General features: G+C 39.5%; 2 protein-coding genes across 5 annotated transcripts in view; one reads left to right on the plus strand and one right to left on the minus strand.

Annotated features, from left to right (window-relative positions):
* Positions 1–10,367, plus strand: LOC111323357 (ESF1 homolog). The gene is made up of 17 exons (XM_088745758.1): positions 1–200; positions 427–508; positions 745–834; positions 1,194–1,272; positions 1,537–1,813; positions 1,892–2,012; positions 2,144–2,193; positions 2,294–2,410; positions 4,458–4,545; positions 5,321–5,480; positions 5,592–5,817; positions 6,264–6,484; positions 7,425–7,614; positions 8,338–8,561; positions 9,291–9,382; positions 9,785–9,812; positions 10,132–10,367. The coding sequence occupies exons 1-17, from the start codon at positions 150–152 to the stop codon at positions 10,214–10,216; spliced, it is 2,181 nt and encodes a 726-aa protein (XP_088601884.1). The 5' UTR covers positions 1–149; the 3' UTR covers positions 10,217–10,367.
* A 5,181-nt stretch (positions 10,368–15,548) lies between these two features.
* The window catches only part of LOC111323367 (uncharacterized), a 23,597-nt gene continuing 16,523 nt past the window's right edge, over positions 15,549–22,622 (minus strand). For 3 of the 4 annotated variants that reach the window (XM_088745763.1, XM_088745761.1, XM_088745765.1), the window contains 11 exons: positions 22,497–22,622; positions 22,263–22,314; positions 20,843–20,982; positions 20,035–20,132; positions 19,798–19,825; positions 19,645–19,716; positions 18,831–18,899; positions 17,690–17,727; positions 17,332–17,378; positions 16,794–16,963; positions 15,549–16,453 (listed from right to left, as the gene is read on the minus strand). The exon at positions 22,497–22,622 is cut by the window's right edge and continues 33 nt beyond it. In XM_088745763.1, the coding sequence (XP_088601889.1) occupies positions 15,980–16,453; positions 16,794–16,963; positions 17,332–17,378; positions 17,690–17,727; positions 18,831–18,899; positions 19,645–19,716; positions 19,798–19,825; positions 20,035–20,132; positions 20,843–20,982; positions 22,263–22,314; positions 22,497–22,622 (1,314 nt within the window). In that variant the 3' untranslated portion in view covers positions 15,549–15,979. The remainder of the gene's footprint in view (positions 16,454–16,793; positions 16,964–17,331; positions 17,379–17,689; positions 17,728–18,830; positions 18,900–19,644; positions 19,717–19,797; positions 19,826–20,034; positions 20,133–20,842; positions 20,983–22,262; positions 22,315–22,496) is intronic. The other variant, XM_088745762.1, reaches the window with a different exon arrangement.

Consider the following 22,622-nt stretch of genomic DNA (forward strand, 5'->3'; position numbering starts at 1 on the left):
TGATTAATTCTACGAAAAGATCGCCTTTAACCGCCTTAACGGGCCCTTAAATTCTACTATGAAAGATAGACCTAGTTCTTTTGGTCTATCGATAGTGGATTAACTCAAGAAGTTGACAATCGCGTAAAGAACCCGTCTGAAAATAGAACATGGAAGCCGACCAAAGATTCACACGTGTGACTCAAGATCCGCGATTTAAAGTAAGGTTTGAATTCAACTGTTTCATTTGATTGACTTCCCGAGCTACTCAAGCCTTTGATTAAATCATCATTTTCCCTTTGAATCATGTGAGTGATTCCGCGAAAAACTCATTTTAAAGGGAACACAAAGTCAGAAATCAATTTGCTTTACCCTAGTACTTGATTACAGATAGACTCTGATCGAAGCTTCTTCTACATCAGCATGCTCTTGTGGTATCTTTTTCAGAAAATCTCACAGAAGGAGAAGAAACTTAAGATCGATGGACGATTTCAGAAAATGTTTACGGATACGAGCTTCACAACAAAATGTAAGAAATCTATTTTAATTTCCTCTCACTTGATGTTATTCACCAGTGATTGTCAAACAAAATTAATTCTCCTTGTCGGTACCAAAACAAATGTGTAGAGGATGGAGTGGAGAATATGATTAAATATTGGATAGAGGTTATGTAACATATTTTTATGATTTTGTCAAACGTATGTATTATTACGACGTATTAAATTATAAAAATGAATTAAAATATGTATTTATTTTGATCTACAGATTTTGTTGACAAGCGTGGCTCAAAAGTTCAACGAACATCTAAAGAAGATCTTCACAAATTTTATGAAATGTCAGAGGAATCAGACAAAGGTATAGGAAAGAACTCAAGCAAAACTTTGACAATCATAATTTGTTTCTTTTAATAACTTTTATTTAAATTTCTGTTTGTCACCGAAGCTCAAAGAAGATTAACCCTTTGACCAGCATCTAATTTCTCTTTACAATATCACCCCTGAATCACTCATTAAGGTCATGAGAATATAGGAAATGATCAACAACTAAACACGCTCTTGGATGTTAAACAAATTCTCCTTGTCAGCACCTTAGGAAATGTATAGAGAACAGTATGGAGAATATGCATACTGATTTTAGGGTGTAAAGGGTTAATTTGAGTAAATTTTTTCTGGAGTTAATCGTGCATTCCCTTCCTCACTCTTTCTCCATTACAGAAGAGGATAAAAAAGACTGGGAAGAAGGGATTGAAAAGAAAGGTGTCAAGATGCCAATGGTCAGAAACAAAATGAAGAGGTACCACCAAGTAGTTTTTTTTCTTCATCCTGCTGGAAAACTTGAACATGTCTGAGGCAGGATTTACCAGTAGGCTGTCTCATAACTGTACAGTATTTTGAATATAACATCTTAGAGAGTTCTTGCTGTTATAATATTCTAAAATCTTCCTCTGTAAAATACTGGCTGGCTCCTACTACAGTCTTGTTTAAGGGTGGGTTTGTGGCTCTATGCGAATAAACTGTCAAGTGACTGATTTGTTTGTATGGTTATTTATTTGTCTAGAAAAGAAAAGAAGGAATTAAGACCTACGCAGAAAAACAAAAAGATAACAGAGAAGCTTCAGAAATCCCACAGTAGTGACGAGGAAGGAACTGAAGAAAGCATTTCAGATTTAAAACAAATTGATAGCAAAAAGAGACACAAAGATGACAACGGCATTGATGAGGATGATGATGTGAGCTCTGGTAATGAAGAAGTGGACATTCTCAGGGGAGAAGGAGACATAGAATCTTCATCAGATGAGGAGAGTGAAGGCATTCCTCAAATTCAAACAAAACAGGTTTGGACTAAGCTATTTCAAAACAATAATTTCTCTTGACAAAGCTTTTTTTTAAAACTTTCTTGATCCACATCTTAGGAAGATGTGGAGCATCCTTGGGGAGAAATGAGTGTTTCGACCAAAATTACAGAAGATGCTACAAGACGTCTTGCTGTGTGCAATCTTGATTGGGACAGAGTGACAGCCACTGACCTGTTTGGTAGGAAATATTCTTGTCGGTCACTTCATCTAAATCTTTTTTTGACAAACTATGTGTATCCTGCACAGCATACACTGTAACTAAAAGGAAACCTGTCTTTGACATCTGTCTTCTGTTGTTTTTTTTTTCAGTCCTGTTTAACTCCTTCAAACCCAGAGAAGGTATCATTCAGTCTGTCAAGGTAATAGAAGTGAAAAAAATCCATGGGTCAGTCCTTCTTAGTTTTTCTTGCTCTACTTATAATTCTGATTTATTTATTATTTGGTTTGTTTGTGATGTAGATTTATCCCTCAGAATATGGACTAGAACAAATGGCAAAAGAGGAATCCCAAGGGCCAGTAGAGCTTAAAGATAATGTCAGTGACAATGATGAAGCAGAAGATGATAAAAACAGAGAGGTAATACTTTGAAGTTGTAAACTCTGACCAGTGGGAAGACTAATAAGCTAAAGTTTTTGAGATTTGTTCTAGGTATCAGTTTGCTGTGTTGTTTGCTGTTTGGCCATTTTTCCCACAAGTGGCGGTTTGGGTGTTCCACTGGTGGCCATTTGGGCATTTTGGCCATAAGTGGCCATTTTGGCATTTTTGCCACTAGTGGCCATTTGGGCATTATGGCTACTAGTAGCTGTTTGAGTATTTTGGCCACTAGCAGCTGTTTGGGAATTTTGGCCACTAGTAGCTGTTTAGGCATTTTGGCCACTAATGGCCATTTGGGCATTTAGGCCACTAGTGGCAGTTTGGGCATTTTTACCACTAGTGGCCATTTGTGCATTTTTACCACTAGTGGCCATTTGGGCATTTTGGCCACTAGTGGCCGTTTGGCCATTTTAGCCACAAGTGACCGTCGAGCATTTTTGCCACTAGTGGCTGTTTGGCCATTTTGGCCACTAGTGGTAGTTTGGGCATTTTTCGCCACTAGTGGCCATTTGCGCATTTTTACCACTAGTGGCCGTTTGGGCATTTTGGTCACTAGTAACCATTTGGGAATTTTGGCCACTAGTAGCCATTTGGGCATTTTGGGCAGTAGTTACTGTCTGGGAATTTTGGCTACTAGTAGCCGTTTGGGCATTGTGGCCAATAGTGGCCATTTGGGCATTTTGACCACAAGTGGCCATTTGGGCAATTTTGCCACTAATGGCCGTTTGGGCATTTTGACCACTAGTGGCCATTTGGGCATTCTGGCCACTAATGCCCATTTGGGCATTTTGATCACTAGTGGCCGTTTAGGCATTTTGGCCACTAGTGGCCGTTTCGGCATTCTGGCGACTAGTGACCATTTGGGCATTTTGACCACTAATGGCCATTTGGGCGTTTTGGCCACTAGTGGCCATTTGGGCATTGTGACCACTAGTGGCCGTTTAGGCATTTTGGCCTCTAGTGGCCGTTTGGGTATTTTGACCACTAGTGACCATTTGGGCATTTTGACCACTAATGGCCATTTGGGCGTTTTGGCCACTAGTGGCCATTTGGGCATTGTGACCACTAGTGGCCGTTTAGGCATTTTGGCCTCTAGTGGCTGTTTGGGTATTTTGACCACTAGTGACCATTTGGGCATTCTGGCCACTAGAGGCCATTTGGTCATTTTGGCCACGAGTGACCGTTTGGGCATTTTGGCGCTAGTGACCGTTTGGGCATTTTAGCCACAAGTAGCTGTTTCAGCATTTTTGCCATTAGTGGCTGTTTGGCCATTTTGGCCACTAGTGGCTGTCTCGGCATTCTGGCCACTAGTGGCCGTTTGGGCATTTTGGCCACTAGTGGCCGTTTGGGCATGTTTACCACTAGAGACTGTTTTGGCATTTTGGCTACTTGTGGCCATTTGGGCATTTTGGCCACTAGTAGCTGTTTGGGAATTATGGTGACTATTGGTTGTTTGAGCATTTTGGCCACTTGTGGCCGTTTGGGCATTTTTGCCACTAGTCGCCATTTGGGCATTTTTGTCACCATTGTTTGTTTGGGCATTTTGGAGACTAGAGGTTTTTTGGCCAATAGTGGCTGTTTAGGTATTCTAGCCGCTAGTGGTTGTTTGGGCATTTTGGCCACTAGTGGCCACTTGGGCATTTTTGTGACTAGTGGCCATTTGGGCATGTTGGCAACTAGTGGCCATTTGGGATACTAGTTGTCATTTGGCCATTTTTGCCACTAGTGGCCGTTTGGCCATTTTGTCCACTTGTGGCTGTTTGGGTGTCTTGGCCAGTAGTGGTGATTTGGGCATATCTATATAATTAATAATAAAATATTAAGGTTGCAATTAGGCAATAAGCTTTTAGCAAGTTTATATAGAACAGCATAACCCCCTAATACACTAAAAACTTCCACAATTCAGTTTGAAGTTGTTTTTGGATGATTGATTTGGCATGAGATGTTTAAAGAAGCACTGATTATAGAACACATTCTACCTTTAAAGAATGCTTTAAGTTCCTTAAATTTCTTTTTGTTTTTTTCTAAGGGGTCTGCATTTTCAACAGAAAAACTGCGACAATACCAGTTAAACAGACTACGGTACTACTATGCAGTTGTAGAGTGCAACTCAAAAGGTACGCGTACATGTAACACAAATCTGTTTCGTAATAATAAGCAGTTATTGGATGAAGTTGAGCATGATATCATCAATTATCGCTTCCAAGGTCTGAGTTATCTGCTGAAGCCAAAGGCTGAGGCAAATAACAGAGACATGAGGTTTGATAACTTATGATATCATGCAAAAACCAAATTTAATAATTGTCATATTAGACATTTTTAAAAGAATCTGGTAAAGAAGACATCTCTTTTAATTTCAAAAGTTTGAGAACACTTCAGGGATGAGGGGCATGGAAACTAACCAGACTTTGAACTTGTTATGATAACCATGGATATGCCATCGATATTGGGTTTTCATGTCAACTTCACACGCTATGGTATATTGACTTTATGCTCTTGACCCATCAGAGTTTTCAAGTCTCAATAAATATATCATATTAGACAATTTGTTGTGTAGTATAGCTGAGTATTTGTATGAGTTGTGCCGTATTTTGACGAGCCCGTAGAGTGAGTCAAAATACAAACAACGAGTAAAAATACTCAGCGATACTACACAACAAAATGTTTAATTAAGAGATTTATTATCCAACATGCCAAATTGCTATTTCAGTGCGGGCGAATTTCGGGGATATTTCTGGAGTACAAATATCGCGTGATATTTGTACTCGTCTCACGCGTTATTTGTACTCTATAAAAAACTTTATTGTGTTGAGTTGTAAAATTCATACAAATGTTTGTGCTCAAAACTGCACATGATGCCAATTTTCCATAAGGATATAACTTTTTGTTCAGAGACTGCAGAAGTCCTCTATGACGAATGTGATGGAACAGAATTTGAGCTGAGTGGAAATTTACTCGACTTGAGGTACATCCCTGAAGATATGGAGTTTGATCAGGAACCCCACTCCGTAGCCACAGAACTACCAGCTGTGGGCATGTATACTGCACCAGAGTAAGTTTAAGACTCAGGGATTGAATGTGTGTTTCAGAAAACCTTCAGCCCGAGCTTGTGTTTTATTGAATTATTTTCAGTCTAGCATTTATATTCTCTGTCTTTTTTCAGGTTTTGCACAACAGCTCTTCATCAAACAAATGTCAAATTAACGTGGGATGAAACTGATCTTGGACGACAAAGAACGACCATGAGGAAATTCACCAAAGAAGATTTACTTGAAATGGATTTTAATGCCTATCTGGCATCCTCCTCGGATGAAGATGAACCAGAAGAAAATGAGAATGGTAATTATGACTTGTCTGATGACGAGGACAAGAAAATTGAAAAGTACAAGGTACAGCAACTACTTGAAACTTTTAGCTTGAGTCTTTTCTGAAAGGTTTTTGCTAGTTGTACTTAAAGATGCTTGGGCCTGAACATTATAGAGTGAGGAGGGGGAGGAAGTGGAGCTTATGGAGGTTCAAGGATCCATGTGATTCCTCTGTTTTCACATTACTGCTAGTCACAGCACTCCCCTTGTCACACTGCTTTGTTCCAGGTCCCTTTGCAAGCTGGGTCACCTTACTCCAAATGTAGTCATGTAGCCCTCTATTGTAGTCACATAGTCACAACTAACTAGAAAAAATTTAGTGGCTTTACAATTGTCTGATAGTTGGTAGGTGATCTCAGTCAATCCATCATGGGGCATACAGACATTGGGGCTTGGTGACTCAATTTGTGGGGAAGGGGGAGCACTTCCTTAAATTTATGTTGGAAAATTACTTATCATCATGGTAACAGGGACTCTTAAAGGAGATTGAAGACAAAGAGCGCAAGTCAGACAGAGATCAAGAGTTAGAGATTACTTGGGAACCAGGCCTTCAAGAAACTACACAAGAACTGGTGACCAGTAAGCTAAAAGAGAAAGAGAGAGCACAGATGACACCATGGGAGAGATATTTACAGAATAAAAGAGAAAAAAGGAAAGAGAAACGAAAGGAGAAGGAAACTCTAAACAACAAGTGAGTGAAGTAAGATCCTTACAGAGGTAACAGTGTTAAAATGTAGTGACAATTCAGTTCATTTCCATTTAACAAATGGTGAACGCCATATGGCGTTCAGCTTTTGTTTTATAACACAACATTGATACATTGGAACAAGAGTTCCCTTTTATTTAACAAATCTTTCGTGACCAGAAAAAACAAGCGCGCGTGGAAAAATAGTCTCAGCATTTGCTCACGTCAGCAGCATGCACCCATGGGCAAATAGTAGATGCTGAATTAACCAATCAGAGCACGCTTTGCTTTAGTTATGTTATAATAAATTTTGATGCATGAAATTTAAGTGATAGAATTTCCTCTTAGTCTCTTTCACCTCCAAGATATCATCACTAAATCTCCTTACTGTCTGACATACAGTTCCTATGATGTTAGTTTGGAGTATTTGGTATTCAATCAAATAGTAACCCCTAAGTTGATATTTTTCTCTATTCTCATCACTTGTCTGCTTGATATTGTATTGATATTGTATTGATATTGTAAGGAGAAATACTGTCTTGGTCAATCAGAAAAATTAACTGATCACAGGCTAGTCCAAACTCGTTCTCAGTCGCTCCCGCGAAGTGAATTGCTTTAGAGGGGGTCCAAGTTTTTTCTTGTAACAAATCTTGCAAGAAAGTCGAGTGGTGTAAGATTTTCATGAGCCACGATCATTTAAACCATTCACAGGTTTTGTAACGCGAAATCAGGCGTTTCCATTTTAGAGGAGAATTGAAATCGGAAGTCTTTTTATGCTGGCAGGAACTTTAAGTTGCAGTCATTTTCGTGGATTTTTACCACCGATAACATACAACTGTAACCTTTCAATCCCGTCCCCCGGGGTGTTTCTCTTTTTTTTGGAAGGGAGGTTGAGGGGTATTTTTATGTATGAAGGCTGCATCAAAGAAATGTTTTTGCACTTTAGTTCAACAGTCAGAGATTCCGACGAGAGTGACGACATTCCTTCAGATGTTGATTTATCAGATCCTTTCTTCAGCCAAGAACTTGGCACCGATATAAAAAGTAAAAAGACACCTGACAAGGTGTCCAATGAAAAAGGGAAGAAAAGAAGGAAGCGGAAAGCTGAGGAAACTGAAGAGGAAAAGAAGGCAAAGGTGGGTAACAGGAACGAATGTCAAGCTGAATAGTAGTTAGAACAATTTTCAATTGAGCGTCAAAGTAATTTGATACAATGTATATATGAAGTTCATATCTTTTGAACTGCGGTATAAGATACGTATGATGCACGATCCTCGTAGTAGAGAGCGCTATTTATGCAATAGCGAAAATCAGACCTGAAAAAAATCAGGCCTGTACGGGAATCGAACCACTGACCTCTGCGATACTAGTGCAGCGCTCTACCAATTGAGAACTCAATTGGTAGAGCTATTGGTTTTCGCTATTGCATAAATAGCGCTCTCTAATGCGAGGATCGTGCATCACACGTAAAGTAATTTGAGATTGCATTGGTTTTTTTTGCTTTACTTCGCTCTGTGATTGGTCCAAAAATCTTGAGCCATTCTCTCAACCAATCAGATGTAAAGCTAAAACCAATCACGACTTGGTTGCCCGCGTTTTTCCGCGCTTTAGGTTGTTTTGTTGGTTTTACTGAGTTCTGATTGGCTATTAAGGTATTTTCCTTTCTTCTGATTGGCCTTCGTGTATTCTTTGTTTTGTGCGCTCTGTCGGCTCGACACAGTAAACCAAGGGAGGGGATATCAATATTAAGATCACGCAATGAAGGTAACATTTTAAAAGTACTAATCTTAGACAATTTTTTTTCAAGTATACTTCTAAATGAAACATAACATTTTTTCTGTTAATTATTTTGAATCAAGGCGGAGCTTGAATTGCTTTTAATGGACGAGAAAGACGACCGCCAGCATTTTAGCCTGAAAGGAATTATGGAAAAAGAGAAGAAGAGCAAAAAGAAGAGGAAAAGGAAAGCGAAGGATGAGGAAATTGTGGAGGATAATTTCAACGTGGATCTACAAGATTCTCGGTTTGATGCGCTGTTTACTTCACATCACTTCGCTGTGGATCCTTCAGACCCACAATACAGGTAGGATGATTATGGGATTTCTCCCTGCTTCATCGTATCCTATCTATGGTAGTTTTTTATTAGTAAGGGGAGTTTAAGATCCGTCTGCTGAGTGATTGTAAATTGTTGTGTAAGTGTAGGTAATAACATGATTTCTCGTGCAATAGTCTTTTTTACAGTTGTGGGCTAGGTGGCCAAGCCTTTGAACAGGAGTGAGGCTTAGGGTGACCTTGTCATGGTGGGGATGTTGCTGCTTTTCAAATGCAAATTTCTTTGTTATCATGCTAACTAGATACAGGTCTCTATCGCAACAGGGTCACCCTTAGCCTCACTCCTGTTCAAAGGCTTGGCCACCAAGCCTGCAACTGTAAAAGGGACTATTTATTGTACATAAACGCTAGTTAATTTTTCTAAGTAAACACAATGACACGTGCTTGGAGTGCGAGTGCAATTTTTAGTCTTTAAAAAAAGACAACAATGTGCTTGTTTACACCAAATTGCATGAGAAATCATTTTATTGCTTATCAATAATTTACATGAAGAAAAGTGTTAAAGGAAGTCAAGACGGACACAATTTTGACAGCGCGCACGCAATTTGTAATTTGCACTCGTGTTACATAGAAAATGCACTCGTTTTCAGCCAATCAGAGGTGCGTAATTTCTTTATCATTATCCTTAATTTGGTTTGTTGGTCAAAAACGTCAATGTCTCCAGGGTTACTGTGTCAATATCGTGATTCTGTTTCAACAGGAAAACTAAAGCCATGCAGACAATTCTAGTGGAACGACAGAAAAGAAGAGAAAGGTCAGAAGTTGAAAAAGCTCAGCCAGGCCAGAAAACAGGTGGGTACATTTAAATCATAACTTATAGTCGAGACTTATTATCTAACCCATCATTTTCGTGGGAATGAGCTCAAGGTTTCCAAGACACGGGGAAGAACAACTTTCCTTCTTATAGAGAGGACTCGTACTCAGTTGTCTCCGAATGTAAGCAGTATGGGAGCGCGACGCATAATGGGCTAGGAGAAAAACAAGGAAAGAACTCCTCTCCATCACCCCCTTCTCCCTCACTATATCGCTTCGCACATTTTTAAAAGGACTGGGGACAAGTCAGCTTATATAGAGAGGCTTTATAGAAAGGTGTCTGTCTTCTTATAGAGGTGGCTCTTTTGCAGTTTCCAATGTACAGTAAGTTTTTTTCAATCTATGTATTCTCAAATATTTTGATGTTGTCTGATATTACAGGAGATCAAAGCCTCAGAAAAGATCCGAGGTAAGTTTGCGGTTTTACACAAACATCCTAACCCACTACAGAAGCTCTCTAGACTACAAGCAGTCCCTGCTTCTTGGCAAAGTCTGTCGCGCGAGTCAAGAAAAGTCAGTGAAAATTGATGTTTACGCATCGAACGAAGTTCTGGGAGTGAGGCGCATACCCAGAGTTCCTCGCAGTGTGCTTTCATGATATTTTTTGCGTCCGCGACGGACTTCGTTGTAAAGGACGGACTACTTGTAGTTTAGAAGCTTTCCGCCTCTCTTTCCAATCTCCGGATTTTTTTTATTCACATAAAATGATTGTGCTTCGCTTTCCTTAGCTTATCGCTGCTGATAAAATCTGTGAAGTCAAAAACAGGACAATTCTACGAGCAGAAGAAGAAAAAGAAAATAAAGCACACTTAGCCAGAAACACTCAAGTCAACACTCCTACTCTCGCCCAGCTTCTTTTTCCTCAAATGAGCGGAGTAAATATTGCGAATAAAATGACGCGCAAAACATTGAAATGACATGGCCATTCGTTTAAATCTTCGAATCACCCCCGGTCGACGACGTTCACGAAGACTCATCGGAAACACTTGGGGACTTCCACAAGTATTCACTGTTATGTAAACAAAGATTGTGGGAACAATTTACAACATGTGGAAAATCTCCTAAAAAATATGGACACTCGGCTGGAATGACATCATCATCAATAAAATTTTTAAAACGTTTGATTTATATTCCACTTTGCTTTCAATGATATTTACGAACTTAAAACCCTTAAAACGCACAGGCATTTGAAAGTCTCACTAACTCTATCATTCTGAACTTTAGAATAAACAGATTGTTCACAGGCCTGTGACTTTTTAAAGAGAACCAATTGCTTCACCACGTTTCTATTTTCACGCAGATATAACTGCCGTGACTTTGAAACGTAGCAGAAACGTCAACCTGTGAATATTAAAAACAATACAATTTAGTTCTTGAGCCTTGTATTTCTTTGTATACTAGTCAATTTTCCCTATATTCCGAAGTTATTTTCTTAGCTCCCACAAGACATGTACTTTAAATTCTGCTGAATTACCCCCTTTTCACTGACTTGTAAACCCATAAATACGAGATGATGAGTTTTTTGAGGGGGGCACGAAATAACCCTAGTTTTCTATCTTACCGACCAAATTCTATTCTTTCCACATTCAGAGAGGATTTTCTCGGCCCACAAAAGAGCTGTAACTTTGACACTTGCACACAATACACAGCTAATCACGCCCTTTCTAACGAGCTATCGAGCTTTCAATTCCAAAAAGGAGAAATCCTGAACAATTTATAGGTCGTTAGAAAGGGCGTAATTAGCTGTGTATCGTGTGCAAGTGTCAAAGCGAAAATCCTCTCTGAATATTAAAACCATCGAATTTTGCTCATGCGCTTATATCTCTGCAAAAAAAGGGGAATTCCTGTGACAATTTATAGCTCGTTGGAAAGAGAGTGATTAGCTGTGTATTGTGTGCAAGTGTCAAAGCTACAGCTCTCTTGTGCACCGAGAAAATCCTCTCAATAATAAAACAAAAGAAATTTGTTAATAGGCTCTTGGTTAATCTGGAAGACCCACTAGCTAAAACAAGCTTTCAACTCGAAAAAGGAGAATTTCTAGACAATTTAGAGCTCGTTAGAAAGAACGTGATTAGCTGGGAATCGTGTGCAAGTTTCAAAGCTACAGATCTTTTGTGGGCCGAGAAAATCCTCTCTGAATATTAAAACAATAAAAATATTAATTCGTTAATAAGCTCTTGGTTAATCTGGAAGACCCTACAGATCTTTTGTGAGCCTAGAAAGTCTTCTCTGAATATTAAAACCATAAACTATTGTTAATGTGCTTATATCTATGCAAAAACGGGGAATTCCTTAACAATTTATACCTCGTTATAAAGAGCGTCATTGGCTGTTTATTGTGTGCAAGTGTCAAAGCTACAGCTCTTTTATGCGCGGAGAAAATACTCTCTGAATATTGAAACAATAGAAATTCGTTAATAAGCTCTTGGTTAATCTGGAAGACTCGCTAGCTAAAACGAGCTTTCAGCTTCACTAGCAAAATTCTATTGTTTTAATACCCAGAGAGGATTTTCTCGGCCTACATGCGATTATATATTAAATATAAAACAATTTCTAGCTCGTTATAAAGGGCATGATTAGCTCAAACCTACAGCTCTTTTGTGGGCCAACTTGAATCCTCTCTGACTATTACAAACAATAGAAATTCGTTAATGAGCTCTTGGTTAATCTGGAAAATCCACTAGCTAAAACGAACTTTCAACTTCACTAGCAAAATTTTATTGTTTTAATAGTCAGAGAGTATTTTCTCTGCCCACATGCGATTATATATTAAATATAAAACAATTTCCAGCTCGTTATAAAGGGAACGATTAGCTCTGTATTGTGTGTTAATTTCAAAGCTACAGCTCTTTTGTGGGCCAAGAAAATCCTCTCTGAATATTACAAACAATGGAAATTCGTCAATGAGCTCTTCGTTAATCTGGAAGACCCACTAGCTAAAACGAACTTTCAACTTCACTAGCAAAATTCTATTGTTTTAATACTCAGAGAGTATTTTCTCGACCCACATGCGATTATATATTAAACATAAAACAATTTCCAGCTCGTCATAAAGGGCATGATTAGCTCTGTATTGTGTGCTACGGCTCATATTGCTCATGTGCTAATTTCAAAGCTACAGCTCTTTTGTGCGCCGAGAAAATCCTTTCTGAATATTGAAACAATAGAAATTCGTCAACGAGCTCTTGGTTAATCTGGAAGACCCACTAACTAAAACGAGCTTTCAGCTCGAAAAAGGGGAATTCCTGGACAATTAATGCCAGGTTAGAAAGGGCGTGATTAGCTGTGTATTGTGTGCAAGTGTCAAAGCGAAAATCCTCTCTGAATGTAAAAAACATAAAATTTAGTATATGTGCACGATCCTTCGCAGTAAAGCACTATTTAAGCAATAGTGAAAATCAGACCTGAAAAAAATTCAGGCCTATACGGGATTCGAACCACTGACCTCTGCGATACTAGTGCAGCGCTCTACCAATTGAGCTAACAAGCCAACTGGGAGCAGGCCATCAAATTAATTCGACATAAACCCGTGGATGATAAAATCAAACAACAAACATATGAAATACATATATATGAACTGCGGTTATGAAACGTATATGTGCACGATCCTTCGCAGTAAAGCACTATTTAAGCAATAGTGAAAATCAGACCTGAAAAAAATTCAGGCCTGTACGGGATTCGAACCACTGACCTCTGCGAGTATATCGAGTAATTACTGCGAAGGATCGTGCACATATACGTTTCATAACCGCAGTTCATATATATGTATTTCATATGTTTGTTGTTTGATAAAATTTAGTTTATGCGCTAATATCTCTGCGAAAGTGGGGAATCCCTTGACAATAAATACCTCGTTAAAAAGAACGCGATTAGCTGTGTATTCTGTGCAAGTGTCAAAGCTACATCTCTTATGTGCGCCGAGAAAATCTGTTTTAGCTAATGGTTCTTCCAGATTTACCAACACCTCATTAACAAATTTTCATTGTTTTGATATTCAGAGAGCATTTTCTCGGTTCACAAGAGAGCTGTAGCTTTGAGATTAGCACACAATAAAGAGCTATTTATATTTAATATATAATCGCATGTGGGCAGAGAAAATACTCTCTGAGTATTAAAACAATAGAATTATGCTAGTGAAGTTGAAAGTTCGTTTTAGCTAGTGGGTCTTCCAGATTAACCAAGAGCTCATTAACGAATTTCTATTGTTTGTAATATTCAGAGAGGATTTTCTCGGCTCACAAAAGAGCTGTAGCTTTGAGATTAACACAAAATACAGAGCTAATCATGCCCTTTATAACGAGCAAGAAATTGTTTTATATTTAATATATAATCGCATGTGGGCAGAGAAAATACTCTCTGAGTATTAAAACAATAGAATTATGCTAGTGAAGCTGAAAGCTCGCTTTAGCTAGTGGGTCTTCCAGATTAACCAAGAGCTCATTAACGAATTTCTATTGTTTGTAATATTCAGAGAGGATTTTCTCGGCTCACAAAAGAGCTGTAGCTTTGAGATTAGCACACAATGCAGAGCTAATCATGCCCTTTATAACGAGCTAGAAATTGTTTTATATTTAGTATATAATCGCATGTGGGCTGAGAAATTCCTCTCTGAGTATTAAAACAATAGAATTTGTTAGTGAAGCTGAAAGCTCGTTTTAGCTAGTGGGTCTGCCAGATTAACCAAGAGCTCATTAACAAACTTCTATTGTTTCAATATTCAGAGAGTATTTTCTCGGCGCACAAAAGAGCTGTAGCTTTGACACTTGCACACAATACACAGCCAATGACGCTCTTTCTAACGAGGTATAGATTGTTAAGGAATTCCCCGTTTTCACATAGATATAAGTGCATTAACAATAGTTTATGGTTTTAATATTCAGAGAGTATTTTCTCGGCTCACAAAATATCTTTGGCTTTGAAACTTGCACACAATACATAGCTAATCACTCCCTTTTGTAACGAGCTATAGTTCGTTCAGGAACAGCCCCCTTTTCAAGGTGAAAGCTCGTTTTAGTTAGTGGTTCTTCTAGGTTAACGAGAAGCTCATTAACAAATTTCTATTGTTTTAATATTCAGAGAGGATTTTCTCGGCGCACAAAAGAGCGGTAGCTTTGAGACTTGCACAGACGCACAGCTAATCACGCTATTTCTAACGAGCTATAAATTGTCAAGGAATTCCCTGTTTTCGTAGAGATGTAATCGCATGAACAAAATTCTATTGTTTTAATATTTAGAGAGGATTTTCTTGGCCCATAAAAGATCTGTAGCTTTGACATCCGCATACAATACACAGCTAATCACGCTCTTAACGAGCTATAAATTGTGCAGGAATTCCCTTTTTTCGAGTTGAAAGCTCGTTTTAGTTAGTGGGTCTTCCAGATTAACCAAAAACTCATTAAAGAATTTCGATTGTTTTAATATTCAGAGACGATTTTCTCAGCGCACAAGAGTCGTAGCTTATGGACTTGCATACAATACACAACGAATCACACTCTTTGTAACGAGCCATATATTGTCAGGAATTTCCCCATTTCACTGAGAAAGAAACGCATGAATATTGCAATAATAGAAATTTGGTAATGAGCTTTCATGGACCACTGCATAACCCTTACCCTTGCTCAACCCTTTTTCTTTTTAACTAAATTCTATTGTTTCAATATTCGGAGGGCATTCCCTCAGCCCACAAGAGTTGTCAGGAAAATATCCATTTTGGCCCATGTGTATGATAGCATGAACATCCCAACTGGAGAAATTTAAAAGGATGACAGGGTCACGCACAAAAGAAGTGTTTTCAGAGAAACGAGTGGTGGGGTTGCATGGAAAGCCAAATAGAAAGCGCTAAAAAAAGGCAGGGAATTAAAAGCACAGAAAACCAAAACCTACTATGTAAGAAAAAAAAAAGCACAAAAACAATTGAACACTAAAGACAGCGCACAAGACGTTTCCATTAGAAAAAGAAAGAATACACAAAGTTTCAATGTGGGGGATGTGTGGCAGACGATGAAAAGTTCATGCAAAGATAAAGGGGGGGGGGGGGGGGGAAAGTCCCGTAACTAGACCTTCCACGGCCAAGCAGTTGCCAGTTACAGTTACAAGGTGGGATCTGGGCACGAGATTAGGAGAGAAATACAAAGATGAAACAGTGTTCTTATAATTCTTTTAATATCAAATACTTTAGAAGAAAAAGCTAGACTGTACTTGACTAACTACATGAAATAAATCTACAAAATAGAGAAATAAGTTATCTTATGTACGTTACACTAACTTGGACGAGTCTTTCTCTCTTTAGGAGGGGACTGGAGAGAGTCCTCCCGACTAGTAGCTCACCACAGACATAGTGCGAACAGTGATTCTTGCCCCACCCCTGAGGAATACGCTTAAACATCATTAGTAGGATTGAACAGAAAAACTCCTGGGCATGACATAAATTTGAACCTCCCCTTTTCTCCACGACGGTTGCAATTGTGTGACCAGGAGAAGGTCACCCTCGTTTTAATCTTTTATGTCACGCAAAAACGTAGCGTGACCAGCTAATCTCATTCAGCGACGATCTCTATCTTCTAATTAAAATAAGCATTAAGACAGGGATTGCCTATTAGCTGCTTTACCCGGTGTGACAGGCCTTCCTCCGGAACTTCGGGATCCAACGAGACTTGTCCCTCCTTTCTTAGGAACACCAGGAGACGTGCGGGATTTTGTCCCGCTAGTACCTCCAGAACCCCTCGGTGATCCCGATCCGGAGGATTTACTTCCCGTTTTAGTTTTAGTTCCAGATTTTGTAGTTCCTGTGCCGGATGGAGAAGTTGACGAGCGCCGTCTTCCCGCGGCTTTTGAGTCATCCAGCTTGATATCTTGACCGACAATTAAATTGTTTGTTTCGACAAAATTTTTCATCCACTCTGGCATCTCGCCATTTTTCGGTTTCTCCGCAGGTCTCTTTTCCTTCGGTGACAATTTTGGGCTGGAAGAGAGCCTGGCACTATTTGCTGACGAGGACGTGAGTTGCTCTGTGGTTGTGGAGGGTGGGGTCGGGGTACCGGGACTGAAAAACTAAAAACAAAAACAGAAACAAAACAAAAAATCAAAAGGAAATGCATAAAAAGTTACATGAGAAAATCTCTCCTATTATTCATCACGAATGAGCATTAGCTCTATAACTCCCTGAAATGATTAGCATCTGACTTCTCCCTATAATATCCATAAATTATCCAGCAAACAGGTAATGAGGATACTCAAACTTATCAGGTAGAAGTTGTTATCTTGATCGAACACCAAATTCTCTAAAAATGACTAATTTATAAGGAAATGTGTAGCAGCTAGAGGATAGAATTAACAACCAGATCTTAATAGTTAAAGGGTTAATAAGTTAATTCCCTGAGCTAACACGTACCTCTACCGTAGGTATCTTTGCTGATGATGGCGACCGCTCACTGCTACTTCCACTCTCGGTTCGTAATCTGTTCAAAGGACCAACTGAATTCTGACTAAACCGTGGACTACTAGACCTGCCTAAATATCGCGCAGAGTAGGGCCTGGGATCCAGAGCACTGTTTGGTCGACCTGAAAAAGAAAAGCCCAAAAATAAAAACGATGTGTTTGAAAAATTGATCGAAGGTTTGTTCGCAACTGAAAATGTATAAAATGTATAAAGGCTTTTGCACAAAGAAATAAAGAAATCTGGATAAAATTTTAATCCTGGGTTACCGCTAATCGGCCTTGGAACAACTGGGTCCTGAAGAAGAATTCCCCTCTCTGTCTGTCATATATTTAATATGATTCAAACTCCTTTAGAATTTATTGTTAAATCCAAAAATGTGGAGGACTCCTGCCCTCTCCCTTGCCCTATAACCACTTCTGCATTCCATTAAGAGGATTCCAACCCTATCCAGATGTTACATCACTCAAGTTTCAACGATACACGTTCTCACCTTGGTTAATATCCGCGAGCTCATGGTCTTCACTAATGGCACATTCCCTAGTTGGAAAATGAAGGAAAAGAAATTGCAAATTAATCTTTAACCCTCTAACTCCTGGAAGTGATTAACATGTAACTTCTCCCTAAAATATCCATACATTATCCAGCAAACAGGTAATGAGAATACTCAAACTTATCAGGTAGAAATTGTTATCTAGATCTAACAAATTCTCGTAACTAATCAACAAGAAAATGTGCAGCAGCTAGAGTTGAGAATTAACAGTCAGATCTTTGGAGTTAAAGTGTGAACGACCCGATCAGTAAAGAGTAACAAAGATGACAGACAACAAAACACATTATTCAGACCCAACCTCATAGAGTCATCGTCGCCGCTCAATCTTAGTGGACCCTGAAAGAAAAATACCACCATAGCAAGCATGTAAAGTAATACTCATCGTTAACAGTTCCCAAAATACCTTTCACTCCATGGGGCTGACCAATAAATAATTTCCCCTTAAAATATCAATAAATTGTCAAGAAGGAAGGTAATAAGAACAAGACATATATCAACCTAAAGATGCTGCTTGATTGATCACCAAATTCTCAGATCATATTTATAAGAAACGTATGGTAGACAGTGAGAAGAATTGGTACTTAGATCTCGGGAGTGAAAGAGTTGATGGAGTAGGGGAACATCAAGGGAGCAGGAATATGTTATAAGGGAGCAGGGATGGCCAAGGTTGGAGAGGAATATCGGATTGGAAATAACAAACCTGAAAAAAAAAACTTTTGTAGATCTAATAGCTTGCGGTGCAGGCGTCTTCTTCGGGCGAGTTAAAAGAAGTGCCCGATCGTCTATTCAACCGGAAATGTCTAAGTTGGAGTTAGTCTACGGTAGGGGAGGGGCGGGAAGGGGCAAAAAGACGACAACAACAACAACAACAACAACAACAACAACAACAATAATAATAATAATAATAGTAATAATAATAATAATAATAATGATATTCACTCCCCCAACCTTATCCCCCTCTTTAATTTTTTTACTGTCGCTCACCCCTTGGTACAAATTTCTCTCTCTCCCCAGCCTACCGCTGACGGCCAATATTTTTCGCTTAGAAAACAATGACCACTCAATCGCCGAAATTACGCCTGCTCTGCTGGCTATAGATCTACAAACCTTGATGTAGCTTACATATGACGATTAGAAATTTTTCTTGTGTGCACTTAGAGTGCAGTTAAACCAAAATCAAAGAGTATTACAAGGAGCCAGCGAAAAATCAAAGTAAGAGCAAGAAAACTGTCTAAAGAGCGGGAAAATGCAGGTCACCAAGTCGCGATTGATTTCAGTTCTGCATCTGATTGGTTAAACAATTGGTGCGAATTTTCTGAACCAATCATAGGGCGAGGTGTAGCAAAACCAGCGAAATTCTGCATCACCTTAGGCATCCAGTTGAAAATTAGCTATACTACATAAGTTGAAATAAAAGATATTTAATGAAAGTAATTTACCAGTCTCTTTGAACGAAGTCCTGTCGGCGTTCTAAGCTCCGCTCTCATAATGCTATTCAATTCCCGTAACTGGAAGACAGCACAAAGAAGAGTTACTAAATCAATAATAGTGTTCTACTCTTTCAATATGTACAAAGTTTGTTAAAATTGGCGATCGCTTACGGATTCGTCCGATTTTGAACGGTGCAGCCTCAATTTGCACGCTTCCACCTGATATTGGAGAGGTCCGTCTAATTTTGGACGATTACAGAAAATATCGTCTCATAGGGACATTTCCCTGATTTAGGGTGGCTCCGCCTAACTTGGGACAATTTTGGGCGGTTCCGTCAAACTTGAACGCCTCCCTCTCAATCGGACAGCTTTTTCCAATTTCGGGTGACTCCGTCTAATTTTGGGCGATTTCATCCGATTTCGGACGTTTCCATCAAACCTCGACAATTCCCTTTCATTTCGGACAGTTCTGTCCAATTTCGGGTGGCTTCGGCTGATTCTAGACGGTTCCATCAAGCCCCTTGTGCTAACTTGGGGCGACAAGTACTATCTGTATTTATTTTAGTTATTAATGTATAAAAATGTAAATGCAGGGTTTAAATGAACAGTTACATTTGTTATTGTTGTTATGCCCGATTTCGGATTTTTTCAAATTTCAATCTCCTATGGAAAGATTTTAAAATTCATATTCCACGCTTATGGAACAAGGTGAGACAAGCTTAGAAACGTGCAGAACTTTGGCGAGGTTTGGGGACTCTTGGCGGAGAAAAAGGATCGAGTAGCTTTGAAACAGAATTAAAATCAAATACACCCAATACGCTACCTCCTCTGCGTTCATCACAGTCATGTCCCCAAGAATTTCCCTTCTCCAGTCACCAGTTTTTTTCAGTTTCACCTAAGAGTGACAAAAAGGGTCTTAGATTAACAGCTGTGAAGGTAAAGGTATTGTTCGAACAATACACAAAACGGTACCTACCCGGCCTCTCACAGCTGGCGGTGTACTACTGAAAAAAAAATAACCAAATCAAATGACAGCATTATTCAGTATTCATGAGAATACTCAAACTTATCAGGTAGAGGTTTTTATCTTGATCTAACATCAAATTCTCCTTACTGATCTATAAGTAAATGTGTTGCAGCTAGACGGGAGAATTAACAGTCTAATCTCGGGTGCTCTGGGGTTTAAAGACTTTTCAAAGCGTGTTCTACTTACGGCACTTGGCTGCCTGATGTGGAGGATCTTTCACGAAAGAAAGTGTTTTCTTTTCGACCCAAAGAAGACGAGCTTTTTTCCGTGACAAGATCTTGTACCTGTAATTGTGAAAATTACGTGTAATTGTAATTTACATGAGGTCTAACTCAAACCGCAGTTTTACGCAAGAAGCGGGCCTCAGTGATTCTCTTTTGAGAGTTGATCTAATCAAATAAATGTCCTTTCATTACTTACTTTCGGCTCTCATGATCATAAAAATAAATGTTCAGATAAAAGTTTCGGCTAAATTGAAGATGGCTTAGAACGCGGTTTTGTTTAAACTTTTTTTAAATAAACGGCACCAAGTGTCTTATCCAGGAACACAAAACAATGACCCACGCAGGGCTCAAACTGGTTATTCTCTACCCAGAGTTCAACGCGCCAATCACTATGCTACCACCCCTCTTTGTCGCGAATTTTTTAAAGGTTATATTAAAGAATGTGCCCCCCATGATTGGAGCAATTATACATCGAGTGTCGAAAGTAATCCAGAGTTTTGTCGGTTTTGCTTTACTTCGCTCCGTGATTGGTCCAGAAAACTCGCGTCGACCTCTCAACCAGTCAGATGCAAAACTGAAAACCAATCACAACTTGGTCGCACGCGTTTTCCCGCGCTTGAGACAGTTTGATTGTTTTCACTTTGAGATCTCATTTGCTCCTTATGACATTTCCTTTCTTCTGATTGGCTGTTGTAATAACTTTAGCCTTGGTTTTACGCCAATCAATAAAAGCCATTTAGCAATAAAAGCATTAAACATAATCCGTGTACCTTATTGTTAGCATTTTCGTCCCCATTGCCTATGGTGGAGGGGGAGGGGCTTTCCCCACTGGTCCCCGCAGTGGATTTCCTTGATCCGTGTTTTCCATAATCTGGAACAGCCTTTACTGTTCTTAAGATCACGTGAGAGGCTATAAACGATAAAAGACATAAGCGTCATTGACCAAGCCCACCCCAAGCTCTCAGTCAGCGGAGACGGCCAAAAGAGGGAGTGAGCAGAAAACTGCAGCTTTCAGGAAACTGATCTCCGCGATCACTCGTCGATTGCCTTTTCACTCGTTTCCATAGACAGAACTTCTCGCATAAGGAAATTTTGACCAAGACTGTCCAGTAAATATGGCCAAATACAGGGTATGAGTGCTATTAGGAAAAAACACGAGCTTGAAGCCTTATCAAAATGCTGGTAAAAGAAAACAGACCCAGGTGGCTGCAAACACCAGAGATAAACACAATCAGACTTACTGCCAAGTGGCTAATTTACTTGTTTACTACAAGGTAACAGGTAAACATCAAGGCCTAGTTGTTCAAAGGGCGGATAACGCCATCCAACGGATAGCTGTTAACAAAACGTACTGCACTATCCACTCGATGTAGATTTATCCAGCGGATAGCGTTATTCACCTAACGAACAACCGAGTAGGGCTCGAAAAAACCCCCGTCAGGTCGTCCGGGACAAGTAGATTTTCCCTTCGGGCAAGTAACTTTCTCTCCTTCCTTGCCCGACGGGCAAGGACCCAGCGGGCAAGCCGTTCGCCGACTAACTTTTTGATAACGATTTTGAGAAGAAAAAGTAAGCTTTAGGCCCAAGGGTAATCAAGTGTTTAGATGAAGCTTGACGAAAATTTCAATAGTCCATTTTACAGTTGTGTGCTTGGTTGCCAAGCCTTTGAATGGGAGTGAGGCTAGGGTTGACCTTGTTATGATACAAACCTTGCTGCCTTTCAATTGTAAATCACTTTGTTATCATGCTAAGTAGATACAGGTCTCTATCACAACAAGGCCACCTTCAGCCTCACTCTGAATCAAAGGCTTGGCAACTAAGTACACAACTGTAAAATGGCCTATTTATAGCGTTGTTTTGTTGATTGCGTGACGCGCGCTCACGGCTCAGAAGTTGTTGCCTAGCACGATATATTAACAGCGATATATTAATTAAAACTTTAGAAATTGTTCGTGAAAACTGAGAAGTCGCATATTTCTACCGCGAAAACGAAGCTAGCCCTTTGATGCTCAAATCCAGGTAAAATCCAGGTAAATTTCTGTTCATGAATTATTAATTAGTTTGAAAACTTGGGCAAGCAGGGAAGTGCCCCGGGCAAGCAAAACTTAAGGGTTACTTGCCCAACGGGCAAGGTGTAATCCAAATATTTTTCGAGCCCTGCCGAGGCTAGGTGAAAAACTCAAAGCTTACCAGGAAACCATCCGACTTTACTTCTACATCGTCCTTGCCACCAATCATCTTTCTAAAATGAGAAAGGAAAGACGAAACTTAAGTCACCATTTCTCCATGAGTTGCCGCAAGTTCCTTTACAAGCTTTTTTGTGGGGAGAGAACTGCCATCGATATCTTAGAACGGTTCACAGGGTACCCAAGTACAGTTGTCCATGCACAGGATCTCACATAGTTAAACACCACCAAGCCTCACCTTAACAAGCACAGTAACTTCGTCGCCAACTTGTAAGTCCAAATCAGTTTCTCTGTTTCCTCTGAACGCTGTCGCCACTCGTACTTTGTGTTCAGCATTAGCCATTTTCTGCTTCGCTCGCTTCTT

Source organism: Stylophora pistillata, chromosome 14, assembly GCF_964205215.1.
Source record: "Stylophora pistillata chromosome 14, jaStyPist1.2, whole genome shotgun sequence".
Classification (NCBI taxonomy): domain Eukaryota; kingdom Metazoa; phylum Cnidaria; class Anthozoa; order Scleractinia; family Pocilloporidae; genus Stylophora; species Stylophora pistillata.